Below are 14,672 nucleotides of genomic sequence, written 5' to 3' on the forward strand. Positions count from 1 at the left end.
GCAGGGCCATGGAAAAGGGGCGTGCTTGTGAGTCTGTGCTCCCGGTCCCTCATTCTGCAGCCATGGGAAATGGCAATGCAGCAGGAAGCCCATGATTTCTAGTCAGAACAAAGGAGATGTCCCTCCATGAGGGAACTCAAACCCAAGACAGGCATGTCATAGGATTGGAAATTTGTTCCCCAACCATACTCCATGAGAAATGGGTGCCAGTGTCGAGGCACCGTGTGCAGACAAGTGTAACTGCAAAAGATTAGCTAGAGGGAAAATCCTCTCAGAGACTGAGGACATTGCAAATTGGAGCTGCCAGGAAGCAGACTATTTCTATTTTTTTCTTGCAAGTTTTAGGACTGCTGTTTTGTAAAACATGGTCTTGAATACTCAGATAATCCATGCCTATCCCTCAGCAGCCATTGTTGACCACATCACCAAGGACCATGACTCATCAATTATGGTGAGTCAATGGGATTGTTAACTTGAGAATCCTGCTGTTTGAACAGCCTGCTCTAGGGGCACCTTGCCACTGCAGTCTGGGAACGGCCTGTCTCTGGTCTGTTTCTCTCAAGCTAAGGCCTCCTTGCGACCCAGAAAGTATCAGAGTCCAAAAGGGACCTTGCATTATCTGGATTGCCCATCAGTATCTTGCTGCAGATGAGTGTGGATGATTTATACTGCCCAGTTGGTGAAGTGTCCTCCCAGATGGCATGTTTTAAATAATTTTTTTACATTTTGTTTTGTTTGTATGTGGGAACACGAGTGGGTGTTTTAGGTCAGAGGACAGTGTGTAAGAAGTCAGTTCTCTCCTGCTGTGTGGACTCCAGGGTCCAAACTCAGGCTGACAGACGTGGCAGCAAGCAGCCTTACCTCACCGAGCCATCTTGCCAGCCCCAAGAATGACATTCTAATGTCTTCAGCTGAGTGTCTGTTAGTAAAGTGTACTCTAACCAGGCAAATACACAGTAACCCAGGAAACTAACATAAATGTCCAGAAAATATCTGTCACCTAAGTCCTTCCTCCGAGGCCTGCAATTCTTTCTTTTAAGAACACATTGGCCCAAACTGCTTCCCTGAACTCATTTTGTGTTTGAATTTCAGTCTTTGAAAAGTGAGGTTGAAATAGAATTCTCTTGGCTACACATAGGATTGATTTGCATTCAAGCACAAACTTTGGAAATAGTTCTCATGCAAAGAGTTTATTTTTAATAGCGAAGATTGGAAGGCCTTTTCTCTGATGCGTTCTTCTCCATCTCTATGTTACACAATTCTCATCAGGTCTAAAAATAGTATTCTGTCTTATCTGAAAAATTAATAAAGCCCTGATACTCTCTCAAGACTGATTTTCTTAACCAGATAATTACACAAATGAAAATAGAGGATTATTTTAATAATAAGGGACTTGAAAATATGCAGATGTTTAAATATAAAATAAATTACAACTCATAGAGAACATCACACGGAATCCGAAGTTCCTGCCACAGCTGCAGTGAGTGGCCTGCTCCTGAAAGCAGACAATGCATCCTGTTACCTGTGGCTGCAAGCAGAAGGCCCTGGACCCCACATACACTTTGACCCTACTTTTGTATCATCGCTTTCTCCTTTTAAAACATTTCACTGTCGTGTTAACTGTTTGTCTACAGCCACTGTGGACAGGACAGGCAAGAAGCGGAGAAGACGACACTGGGACTAGAAACATGTCTGTTTTTAGCAAGAAAAACGGCAAACATCCCAGAGTAAAATTGATCTCTACGTTAAAGTGGCCACAGCATGTCTACATGAAGAGGTCAGCCCAAGAGTACTTGGGGGCAGTCTGGTGTTAACTGAAGCTCCAGGGGTGGCCATCTAGTGTCTCCTCCCTTACATTATCTGGAGGTACATCATTAGCTAGGACCTGGGGAGACACCGTACAAGGGAAGCAACTACCCAGGCTACCACAGGGCTGGCTCTATTCTGGCCCCGCCCACAGCATAACCTTGAGCAGCAGCTGCAGCTCTCCAGGTGTCTAGAAATCAGACCTTTCTAACCATGCTCCCCTGAAGACAAGTGGGAAATCAATCCCATCCATTTTTGAGGAAATTAAACCCAAATCCTAAACTGTACTCTTTCCCTGTTTCTTCCACCTCAGGAGACACGCACCAACCTCTTTTTCTCCATCAGTATCATCCCTGATCCCACCCAGAAGGTGGCCTTGCCCTCTGTCTGCCTGTCTTCTCCACCATTGGGCCTAGCTGAATTTCAAGGGCAAGGTCGGAACTTGAGGCTAACCACGCTCTTGTACTTGGCCTAGTATTTCAGAACTCCATGGCCCATTTCCTTCTGGTCCCGCCTCACTTGAGACCTGAGTGAACTCAGCCCAGAGAATCAGGAAGTCCCCAGTGCACAGGGCTTTCCCAGGGCAGAGGGAGCCAAGTCAGCCGCAGCTGGGTCCATATGCTTTGTATTGCACTTGATAAGTTTTTGTCAGTTTTCAGATAAGGAAAACAAGGGTCAGAGAGCAGAGCAATTGTCCCCGAGGTCACAGCCAGGCACTAGAGGGCACAGGGTTCAATCAAGCCCAGTGACCTTTTCAAGAACATGAAGAAGCTCATTCTCTTTCAGACTGTGCCTCTCAACCTCCCCCAGGCTTAGCCAGTTCTTCCTCACCTTACAGTTTGGGTAACAAGGTCTGTTCCCACCTTACTCACCTGGGCCAGCTGTAGTGTGTGGTGTACATGATCCAATTATTCCAAGGTAGCAGGGTCCTGGGCTTCTACCCTGACTGTGCCAAAGCTAAGTGGCCCCTGGGTTTGGTCAGGGAACTCCGTGCTAAGGATCCCGTCTTGGATGGTAAGCTCATGTTGGACCGCCTCTTCAATTTCCAGAAGCATCTGGGCCTCCCATTGCTGCAAACGTTGCATCTGTGTAGAAGACAGACAACAGTCTGCTGTCACTATTGGTAACCAATATGCACAATGCACTTGGGAAAAAAGTACCAGCAGGCCTGGGACCCTCGTCCAGGTCTAAGACAGCAGCAAAACCCACAGGGCTCTCCCTCCCTGTCTTCTGTGTGTTACCCCAAGTATAGATCCCAGACCTAGGCTTTCAGTCTCAGAGGAGGTCAGCACCTGAAGTTTATCGGAGTGATAGTCTAAAATCTGCAGACGGTGGGTCGAAGGCCCTTGAAAGTGGCTGGCTGTATTGATATTCCTACCCCACAGGTTAGCATCCTCCGGAGAGATACAGGGGAGAAATGAGCTGGAAGAAAATTCCTCCAGAGCTTCCCTATCCAGCCCTCTCACAACACCACAGGCTTCCGGCGGTCAGTTAATAGATGTGAGAGCTTGGAAGCAGGATCTGTGCACGGGAGCTGGAAACTGGCACATAGCATGTGTTCGCTGAGATGGTCTCCCTGATGCAGCCTAGGCTGGCCTCCTGCCTCTGACTTGTACTGTTGTGATTACAGTGTCCCCCACACCTGGTCTAAAGATCCATGCTCTTAATGCTCTGGCTGCTTTGGCCTCTGCTCTTGCCAGGATGCTTCCTGGTGCTCACTTAATCACCAGGGCTCTGGTAAAGACTGGCCCTGACATCCAGAGAGGCAGAAGCCCCTCAGAGCAAGGGTTAGGTGTGGCTTGTGCTCCTGCTGTGTGAGAGTGAGACACCTGTGTCCCAGTACTGTGGCAAGGGAAGGGATTGAGGCAGCTCAGCCAGGCCCAGAGAACTCAGGACCCTCCCAGGCAGTAACAGCATCCTGCTGTGTCTAGGGCACAGATCAAAGTGCAGTAAAGAACCTAGATAGCCAATTCCTGTCAACAGCTTCTCTACTGAACCCTCAGTACTGGAGACAGACACTCATAGCATCCAGATGCCCATGAGGTAGAGACCTAAGGCAAAGAACAGCCACAGCCTGCTCTGGGGACTAGGTTTGCAGAGACCAGCGCTGGGAAGTCATGGTGTCCTCAGGCAAAGCCTCCCTTCTGAACAAAACCTGTCTTGAGATATCTAAGCATCGGGTGTCAGAAAGCTGGAAGGCCTTGTGACCTCATGTGCAGAGATTGGTACACTGTGCACAGCCCCATGCTTGGGGCCAGAGGAACCTGAGTGATGGAAGGTAAATGCTCCCCTACCCCCTCCATACCACAGCTGGGAAGCACACAGGGACCTAGAGTCCCTAGGGACAGGGCTGGGGTGGGAGGCAGGAGACCTACTGCAGCTGCCCGCTTCTTTGGGTCTCGTCTTCTCTGCCAGGGGCTGTCTGAAATTCCAGGTATCCTTGGGTTCCTTGGCCAGTTCATTTCCTGCAGGGCTTCTGTCTTCTGATACTGCTCCTTGTTCAACGAGGCTGACATACATGGTTCTTCCTCTACAGCTAAAGGGTCTGGATGGGGCTCCACCTGCTCACTGGAATTCTCTAGGTCCTCGATAGTCGAAAGCCTCTCTTTTCTGAAGGTGGCTGTGGGACTGGACCCTGCCAGCTGGGACCCAGGATCCTCGGCGGAGTCTTCAGATATGATGGACCAGTGGTGTTGGAAGTTCCTCCCTGGGGGCCTTGGGCTCCAGCCCAGAGCCATCTCCTGAGGAGTGTTGTGCACGACAGGGTTCTTCCAGCCTGGCCTGTTTGTTGTTAGATAGGAGCTCAACTCCAGAACCTAGAGACAAAGAACACAAATCTGGGCCCTAGACAGTTGCGGCATGCTTCGTGAAGACATAGTACATTCTTATCCGAGCACAACTGCCCAGAGACACCTATCTGGTGGCCACAGAGACGGAAACATTAAACACTGAGGGTCTGCGCCCATGGCTGGAGATCAAACCACGTGCATGATAGGACATTCCCACTCCCCTGTTCCTTTCCAAGGAAAGTTAATGAGAGCGCAGTGAGCCACAGCTGGAGATGGGTCTCAAGGACAGGGCCGAAGCACAGAGAATGTCTCAGGAAACCGCCTTCCCGCAGGGAAAACAGCTAAGTGTTATCAGTGAAACATTTAACAGAATCGGAACATAGGAAGAATTAAAAAGACAATACGTTTTGGCAAATGAAGAAGCCAGCTGGGCAGGTGGCTCTAGTTCAGAGGTTCTCCACCATTTTGAATCAAATGACCCTTCCACAGCAGCCCAGGACTGTCAGGAAACACAGATGTTTCGAGTATGATTCATAACCGTAGCAAAATTACAGTTAGAACGTAGCAACTGAAATAATTGTCTGGTTGAGGGGGTGTCAGCACAACATGAGGAACTGTGTTGAAGGGTCACAGCATTAGGAAGCCCGAGATCCACTGCTGTAGCTGATGGGACATGCTGTATTTAGCTGTCATATTCCCAACCCAGTCATCTTGATGACCTTTCTCCTCCAGGAAAAAGCCTAGATGAAACCAACAATGCTCCCGCATGCATACCCCTTATCTTAGACACAGATGACGGACACAGAAAGCCTTCACACCCGCAGGCCCTGCATCAGTGGATTTAACTGAGTACAGGTGGGAAATGCTCAAGAAAAAAAAAAAACTGTCCGATTTAGGTAATTTTCAAAGTAGTAGCAGCATGCACGAGAGCATGCAGGGTTTTGCTCACATTTATTCCAACCACAACACAACCCAGTGGTAAATTCCACACTGTTTGAATCATGCTGGGTTACGATAAAGCAAGGTTTGCCTAGGTTCTGCACAGACACTGTCAGGTTTTACGTAAGGAACCTGAACATCAGTGGATGCTGGAATCTGAGGAGGGTCCTGGAATTAAACACATCTGTGTTCACCATAGGGCGAGCCTCCTTCCCTGCCAACCCTTCCATGTGAAATCACCAGGCAGCAATTCGTGCTCTGTTGGTTGGTGTTTTCTGTATTTCTTAGGGCTTTAGACAAATTCGAGCAGGCAACACACCCGTGCACCGACTGAGGTCACTTTGAGAGTTGTGCCCGCTTGTCCATCTTGCTCTACTCCACCTTTGTGAAGCGAGGAGAGTAACAGTGTCCACTGCAGGTCGTGACAGCCCCAAACCGTTAAGGAAGCCTTACTACTTGGGGGTAGGGGAACTGGAATATTCCAAAAGAAAACGTTATAATTTTATTTTGTTTTTCTTTTCCAAGACAGGGTTTCTCTGTGTATCCCTGGCTGTCCTGGAACTTACTCTGTAGACTAGGCTGGCCTGAACTCAGATCTACCTGCTTCTCTGCCTCCTGAGTGCTGGGATTAAAGAAGGTGTGTGCCACCACTATCTTGCAGTTTTGTTTTGTTTTCTTACTTTCTTTTTTTTTTTTTTTTAAGAAAATGACTTTGACATTTCTTGAGGCAGAGCAACGCTATATAGTTTAGGAACCCAGATTCTCTACTACACAGAGGTCAGGGATGTTCCTGAGTCTTCGGCATCAGGCTGGGAAAACTCTGGTCTGACCCTAGCTAGGAAGAACTAGCAAGAAGCCCAGAGCTGTCTAAGGTGTGTGGTACCGGGGCTCCAGGCCAGGCCACTGGGCCATGACCCATCTAACACACAGCACATCCAGGGCCTATGACAGTTTCTCACAGGCTAGGAACTCCTTGGGTCCTAACCCGCAGGCAGCCTAAGAGCAATCAGTAGGACTAGGTGCCGGACTTCTCCCCCACACACCATGCACTACTCAGCCCTACTCCCAGATACACCCCTCTCCATGCCTACCTGTGTTGTGTCCAACTCCATCCCGTCTTCCCTCTGAAATGGGTGTCCTTGGGCAGTTACAGCGCCTGGCCCTCGGAACAAGAGTACTTGGAAATACGCCCGGCAACAGAGCTCCCTCAGGCCTGGACAGGTGCGCACGCGCACACCTAATGAGCACGTGAGCACGTGGCAGTGCGGGGGAGGGGGCCGTGCTCATCACCTGGCCGATTTCTCCCACGTGCAGTTTAGAATACCCCTGTATTCTCGCAACGCAAAGGGCTGTCCAGCCAAAGATACTTCCGCATTCAGAGACGCTGAGAGCCATTTTTTTTTTCTTTTCAAAACAGGGTTTCTCTGTAGCTTTGGGGCTTGTCCTAGACCAAGTTGGCCTCAAACTCACAGAGAGTCTGCCTGCCTCTTCCTCCCGAGTGCTGGGATTAAAGGCCAGTGCCACCACCCACCACCTGGCCCTGGAAAGCGCTAGAATCTTAAGCGGGTCTGTGGCACAGGACTTCTCCCTTCAGTGGCTCTCAGATTTGAGTTGCTAGAGCCCAGAGCACTGGGCGAGCCAAATCCCTGGTTAAATTGATGATTATGAGAGCCTGGCTCTCATAATCACATTTCTAAGGACTCCCAGAAGACGGCACTGGGTGGAGCCAGGATGGCAACTGAGTCAGGCATGCTAGTAAGTCTCAGCACGGTGGAGTCTGAGGGGAACAAAAATAAAAGGTGGTTTTAATGTTTCCCAGACTCACCTTGAACTCCTAAACTCAACTCACCTTTAGATCCTAAGGAGCTAAGTCTACAGGTGTGTCTCACTGGGCCTAACCAACTATTTTCAGCTTACCTCCTGCCTCCCAGGTATCCTAGATATTACTCTTCTGATTAAGCTATTTTTTAGGTTTTTGTTTGTTTATTTTTTGAAACAGTGTCTCACTGTGTAGCCTTGGCTAGCCTGGAACTCCCTGGTGCTGAGATCAAAGACTGGAATTGAATCTCTTTCGGAATATGTGATTAGATATCTACTTTTTATATGGTCGCACATTATGCTGGCTATTCTATAACCTTTCTCAATTGACAAATAAGGACCCTGTCTATCGTGTACACATTTATCTATCTGTGCATACGTATGGGAACAAATATGTACCTGCACACACGTTCACACACAAATTACTACAAACTATTCCTTCTTTAGATGTATCCTAACTTCCTCCGTCTGTGTCTTTTCTGGCTGGGCATGTTGTCTAGCTGGGCACTTAAAAATAACACCCCACAGAACTAAGAGGCAGCTCTGTCTGTGGCACATTCGAGTAAGTAGGATTGCTGGTTCCAAGTCAGGCATACTTGGAGACTTATAGCACATTAATGACAACTCGTACCCCCAGAGGGCTGTACCTCCAGAGCCCCACCAGCAAGATAGCACTCTCCAGCACCATGTAGTGCTGACACCTGTGGCAGATTAGCCCTCTGCGTTCTATACAGGGCAGGAGAGCCCCCCTAGTCTTTACCATCTCCCATCTTACCGTCTCACTCCCTGAAGTCCTAGGAAGACCTGTCTTGAGGGATCTTGGTCTCTTTTGTCATAGATGCCATCCCCAAAGTGAGCCTGGCTGGTGGGTGTGTACACCACAGCCTCAGCTCTGTCCCTGCCCATGGGCCAGGTGCTGAGTCCATGTGATGTCCCACAGCTGTCTGCATTCATAGGGGTTTCCACAGAAACACTCTGCGTCTTAGTGACAAAGCTCAGAGAAGCAGTGATGGCCCAGCACACACCCAGAATCACTAGGGAAGAAAGCACATGCTAGCCTTAGACATCCTGGGTCTTATCTTGGTGCTGAGTTCCCTATCATTTCAGCAGCATACCCCACTCTCTGACCCCTTCCCTCATTAAGAGGCAGATGAACTGCTTTGCTCTGGAGAGTGTTGGGTTGGGAGACAGACTGTATCTAAGAACAACAGTCATGGGTAAATCCCCTGGATGGTCACTGGCCTCTGTTTTCACAGTCACATCTGGTCTTTATGTAAACAATGTTTTGAAATTGCCTAAAGGCACTCTTCGGAGTTGTTTCCATAAAGGGGTTTTTAACTTTCTGACTGCTCTCTTTAGGAGCAGTGGGAGAAACATTGTAGAACCACCCTTCTGAGAGGAAGAAAGGAAGGGAGGAAAGGAGGGAGAAAGAGAAGGAAGGAGGGAGAGAGGAAAGAAGGGAAGAGAGAGGGAGGAAGGGAGGGAAGGAGGGAGGGAGGAAGACAGGGAAGGAGAGAGGGAGGAAGGAAGGGAAGGAGAGGGAGGGAGGGAGGAAGGAAGAGAAGAAAGGAGAGCGGGAGGAAGGGAGGGAAGGAGGGAGGGAGGGAGGGAGGAAGGGAAGGAGAGAGGGAGGGAGGGAGGGAGGGAGGGAGGGAGAGAGGGAGGGAGGAAGAAAAAGGGAGGAAGGAGAGAGGGAGGGAGGAAGGGAAGGAGAGAGGGAGGAAGGAAGGGAGAGGGAGAGAGGGAGGGAAGAAGGAAGAGAAGGAAGGAGGGGGAGGGAGGAAAGAAGGGAAAGGAGGGAGGGAGGAAGGGAAAGAGGGGCTAAAGGAGAAAAAAGGAATGAAAGTTTAGTTCTATTTCACATTTCCCTGAGAGATCATGTAATGAGCACACACTAATTTTAAACTGTAAAGCTCCCTATCTAGTAAACCGGGTCGGCTTTTCTGCCCCCCAGGCTCTGCGACCTAACGTGACCGAGTGCTGAGTTTCCGGATGTGTCCTTGAGCTCCTGACAGCACGTGAGTTTCCAACAAAACCACTGTGTCCACCACAGGCCTTAACTGTCCAAGGCAAGGACTGGTCAGGCCACATGACAAGGGTTTGTCACAAGTATAACATGTGACCCCAGAACTGGCTTTTAGAGATAGCTGTGTCTTGGTTCCTCTAGCTAAAATCTGCACACAGAGGGACTTTTCATGGAAGTAAGAAGTGTCTTCACAATAGGCAAGATATTAGTAAGTCTTGGCGTGATAGAGCCTGGGGTGCCTGGAGAGAGCAGAAGACAGAAGATGGAGGGAGAAGGACCAGGCCGCCCATCTGCACAGGTCTCCCAGGGTGGGGCCTGCAGTCTCACAGGGGATGAAAAAACGTGATGACATTCCCTAAGACTCATTTAAAACTGAGTCCAGTATGAGAAAGAAAATACCAGCTACCTACCACAGCCACCCCTGTTTTCAGAAAGGTGAACATGACCTTTTAGGTTTAATCATTTTCTACCCCTGCTATATATTCTTATGTAGCAGGTATTGGTCAATTTGCCAAAGGAGAAATTGAAGAAATGTCAGATAATTTGTTCAAGGTCAAGGTTCAAGGTTAAGACACAGCCTAGCCCACCTCAGAGTCCCGGGTCAAGCACAAGGCTTAACACACCAGGCCATTCATTGACTTCTACAGTCTCTCAACCTTCTGGCTCCATGGTTTCTTTCCTTAAAAATGCATTTTTATTAATATATTAAACAACATAATAGAATGATTTGATATAATTTCAGCAGAGTTAAAAAAAAAAACCACTTTTTTAAAAGTGATCAACATGACATGTACTCAGTGGCTAGTCATCCGTAATCCCTGCACTAACGGCTAATGGGACTGAAAGCAAGCCTGGCTTTCACACTCACTGCCTGGACTGGATAACACAGAGCAGTGGGGGAAACATAATAAAACCACCCTTGGTTCTCGTTATTTTAATACCCAGAGAGTTGAGTTCACCTACCTCCCTCGAAGAGAGAGAAACCTATGAGAGATTTGAAATCAGGAATAATCGGCTTTATATTCTTTCCCACGGGCTGCGAGCTCTTCTCCTGCCTGCACTCGGTCCTTCTCATCACTGCGCTCCTCTAGACTGTTCTAGAATTTGTTTCCACTCTCATTTCCGTCCCAACACCCAACCGTTAGCCACTGTTGGGAGTTGGGGGCTGTTCCTTACCAAACATGTCCCTTATCCCTGAACACTCCACACCTCCCTCCCCTAAAGGGGTGGCTTTAAGGGAAAATGGGATCAGGGGCTTTGCGAGGTGCCGGCTCCACAGGAGTGTGTATCAGAACCCTAGACACTTGTTAACAGAGTGACAGGTACTACCCTGGAAATCAGGTTTCAGGGGCTGGCCTCGCTCTCCAGCTCCTGGTAGCGTTATACTAACTAGACCATGAAATATTTTGTGTGTATACTCTCCTTGTGCCTGGCACGTAATATCTGCCCTCTCAAACCTCAACACAGTCCTCAAATACACCGGGGAAGGCGTGCCAATGATGAGATTGAAGCTGACATCTTTTGACAAGGTCCCTGAACACTGGTAGGAAGCCTGTTTCTCTGACTCTGTGTTAGAGCCTGGGCTGTTCATATCCTTAGGGAGCGTAGGGGTGAGCTATTCCCCCCACCAACCTTGCTTCCAGATGGCGACTCAGCGCGCGGTACCTTTCATCTGCTCTGGAGATGGGGGCAGCAGGCCAGGCCTTTGCATGGGCTTACATCATCCCAATGTTGATCATGGGCTGTAGGCGGAACATCTTTTTGTGTTTTCCCTCAGGTTCAAAACAACCTCTCTTTTTGTGGTTTCCCCTGGATTGCAGCACTTTCCCCTTTGAAAGGTCCCCTTTGCCCTTGACTCTTGGATCATTTTTCCAGAGCCCAGATTGCCTAACTTTGTAGCTGCCTGTGGGTGAGCGGCGCCCTGCATGAAGGCAGGACTGGGAACAGCTTGTGATGGAAGAGCCTCCCTTGCTTTCATCATTCCCAGGTCCCGCAGCTTCCCCCAGGGAGCCCCGCCCCCACCTGGCAGCCCGGCAGCCCAGAGAGTTACTTCCCACACTTATTTGGCAGCCACTTTGCCAAGGGTCCCTTCAGCTCCTTACCGCCTCGGCTGTGTGATGCACTGGGGTGAGGAAACCCGAGGTGAAAATGCAGCTTTTGCTCCCATATGACCCCCCCCCCTCTTCTGGTGCTAATAAAACTGTCAGAGCTGAGGTTTCTCGCATGTGATATTCAACAGTGTTGCAGAAGTTGTCAAAACAAAAAGGCAGAGGTGTGAAGAATCCTTGAGGGAGATGCCGAGTGTGGCTGGCTCCCTCTGGAGTACAGCCTGGGATTGCTCTGCAAATGTCTCTGCCGACTTTTCTTAATACCTTTCCTCTGTGGCACGCTGAGCTTACCCAAACAGAGCAGGAGGAGTGTCTGTGTGGACAGGAAACACACAGGCTTTGATTTGGATAAAGTAAGAACGTCACCCTAGCTGCTCACACTGAGACCTGCTAGTGCCTAGGCACCCCTCTTGGCACCAGGTGTCCGTGGTCAGCACCCACAAGACACTGGACGGGCAGGGTGGTGGCACACGCTCGGAATCACAGTTCTTGGGAGTTGGTGGCAGGAGGATCAGAAGCTTCAGGTCAGTGTTGGCGATATAGTAAGTTCAAGGACAGCCTGAACCATGTGAGACCCTGGCCCAAGGAAACTAAACAAGGAAAACAGCAGCAACAACACTAAAACCCCAAACAACAAAACAAAAACATTGTTCTCCTGCCCTGATAGCCCTGGTTGCTCCCAGCCTGTCATTCAAGAATCTTAGCTCTGGCTTATAGGACGCCCATCACATCCCTGGCGATTACTCCAAATTTAAGTTTTTTTAGTCCATCTTAAGGTTTTCCCATGGTCAGCATGCATAGACACTTAGTATTCTGTGCTTCCAGGCAGAGATAATTGCTGGCTACTCTCAGGGAACACAGAACTTGATGGCTTCCCTCACGTTCTGCTCTCTCTCTCTGTCATGTCACCCCTACCTTTGCTGCTCGGAGGAGCTCATTTTCCCTCTAAGGCCCACTGTGACACTACCGTATCCTCAGGATGCCCAGACATTCTGGACGCTCTCTTCCTTCCTGCCGTGGGCAGCACGGGATGAACTTAGGAGCCCTCCAGAGACTGCCGGCTTGCTGGGCTGTGAGCATGCTAGATTGTGACTCTGCTTGGGACATCCTATCAGTCTATGCGCGGCTATGTCCCCCTCACCCAGAAGACAGTTCTCTCTGTTCCACTGTGGGGGGGGGGTGAGGAAAGACATGCAGACAGAAGCTCAGAGAGCAAACGTCTAAGAAGCTGGGAGGAAGGGTCATCTGCCCTGTGAAGCTACGGGAGTCCTGAAAGAAGGCTTTTGGGGGAGACAAAGCACCATGGACAAAGATATAAGGTTAAAGGGACAACGGGAATTCCAGTGTGAAAATGTGGAGCTCGAGTGTGAAGGTGAAATTGAGGCGTTGGCGGCATCTCACTGGAAAGTGAGCTGGTTTCCCAGGTTCAGGATTAGAGCTAGGCAGGACAGGTGGCTGAGTCAAGCTGTGACTCAGGAGAAGGGCCAGTCACCCCACCCCACGCAGCACAGGCCAATGAAAGGGGCTGTCTACACGGGCCTGGGGTGGGGTGGGGGGCTGGCTTCATGTGTGTTGACAGAGTTGGGAATCAATGTGGAGCTTGTGTGCCTGTGAGGTTAGCGATGGAAACATTTGGGGAAATCGATTCTTGGACAGAGAGCAGAGCCACTATGTGCAGGAGCAGCGGAGGGACAACTGGATGTGTACCGGGCAAGTGTGCAGCAGAGTAAACTGACCAGCATCCCGGGTTCCTGCCTGGCACAGAGTCCCAAATATTTGTCAGTGTGTTGCCTTCCCTGTGTGTCATTAAGGCAACTTTTCAAGTGTGGACAGTGATAACAAGTTGAGGAAGTCAAAGGGGAACTTTGGAGTAGAAATTCCACTTCCGAAAATAAAATTATTTAAGGACTTATATCCAAGCTATTCATTTAAAACAGCTTACAGTGAGATGCTAGGGACTGGAGAGATGCGCTGGCCTGTTCTTGTAGAGGGCCTGATTCAGTTCCTAGCACCTGTGTTGTGTGGCTCACAACCACCTGGAATGCCAGGGAGATCCAACACCCTCTTCCGGGCTCCAAAGGCACCTGCATCACGTGGACACAAACCCTTCTAACTTACACAGAATCAGATATAAACTCTTTACAAAAGGAATGTTTATTTAAAATAAAAATGTTTTAAAATGAGAATTATTTGTTCAACTCCTTAACAAGGTACTGAACTTAGGCACCTTCATCAGACAGAAAAAAAAGGCATAGCTGGGCATGGTAGCACACTAATGTGATCCTAGCATCTAGGAAACTGAGGCAGGAGGATTACTATGTGTCTGAGCCTGGTCCAGCCTGTATAGTGAGACCCTGTTTCAAATAAATCAACAAATCAACAAAAATAATGAGAGACACTCTCATGAGATCCTGGGTGTTTGGGAGCAGGTTTGTTGCCTGACCTTTCTCCAGTTGACTGTGGCAGATGTTGAGCCAGCTGTGTTTCTTTGAGACTGTCCAAGTTGAACAAAAGCCAGCTTTGCAAACTTGTCACTTTGCAAAGTTCAGCCGGGGATAGGTATCAGGGTAATTCCATATACGTTTTTTCAGGCCTGGGGAACTGAACCCAGGGCCTTGTGCATGTCAGGAAAGCCTTCTATCCCTCGCCTATATCTGCAGCCCAGTGTGATAATTCCTTTACATAGCATAAGCACATGGTACAGATCCAGAAAGCCAAGAAAGGGGATAGGAAAAACCAGTGTGTCCTCGGGCTCCTAAATCACGTCCTGCCCCAGTGGTCACCCTGCCCTGTGTTCTGCATTCTTCTCAAGACATTTACTACATTTAGAATCACAGGGCCTCTTGTGCACTGACGGCAGCAGATCTCGTACCCTCCCAATGTCTTAGGATGGAGGTTTTCCTTCATTGAAGAACGCCTTATTGTAAAGGCTTGCTACCAGGAAATGCAGAATTAACTGTCTGATTGTAGGCATTTAGGCTGTGTGGGGGACAGCGTTAGAGAGAGCTCTCACACCCATCTCATCGTCTGTAGCCACGGACTTGCGCAGACATCTGGTGTCCCTTTCTCTTCCCAGCCAGCTCCTTCAGTGATGTCCATGGCAATGCAGTGGCAGCACCAATAGTAAGCTGGTACAACTCCCTGGCCCCTCTCTGGTGAATCAAGAAGAGTGCTTCTGTGGTTGGA

General features: G+C 49.2%; 1 protein-coding gene across 3 annotated transcripts; it reads right to left on the reverse strand.

The window, feature by feature from the left end:
* Positions 1-1,171: 1,171 nt before the first annotated feature.
* Ccdc201 (coiled-coil domain containing 201) lies at positions 1,172-11,163 on the reverse strand. Of its 3 annotated transcripts, none has more exons than XR_015738603.1 (4): positions 11,011-11,163; positions 4,182-4,622; positions 2,679-2,891; positions 1,172-1,495 (listed from the first exon to the last, which is right to left on the reverse strand). XR_015738603.1 is itself a non-coding variant. In XM_048449845.3 (4 exons), exons 1-3 carry the CDS (start codon positions 6,644-6,646, stop codon positions 2,715-2,717), a joined length of 639 nt encoding a protein of 212 aa, XP_048305802.2. In that variant the 5' UTR covers positions 6,647-6,752; the 3' UTR covers positions 1,172-1,495; positions 2,679-2,714. The 3 variants fall into 3 exon arrangements, 1 of the variants encoding a protein (XP_048305802.2); XR_007235036.3 differs by lacking the exon at positions 11,011-11,163 and adding an exon at positions 10,342-10,494; XM_048449845.3 differs by lacking the exon at positions 11,011-11,163 and adding an exon at positions 6,626-6,752.
* Positions 11,164-14,672: the final 3,509 nt, after the last annotated feature.

Source organism: Myodes glareolus, chromosome 8, assembly GCF_982192425.1.
Source record: "Myodes glareolus chromosome 8, mMyoGla1.1, whole genome shotgun sequence".
Taxonomy (NCBI): Eukaryota; Metazoa; Chordata; class Mammalia; order Rodentia; family Cricetidae; genus Myodes; species Myodes glareolus.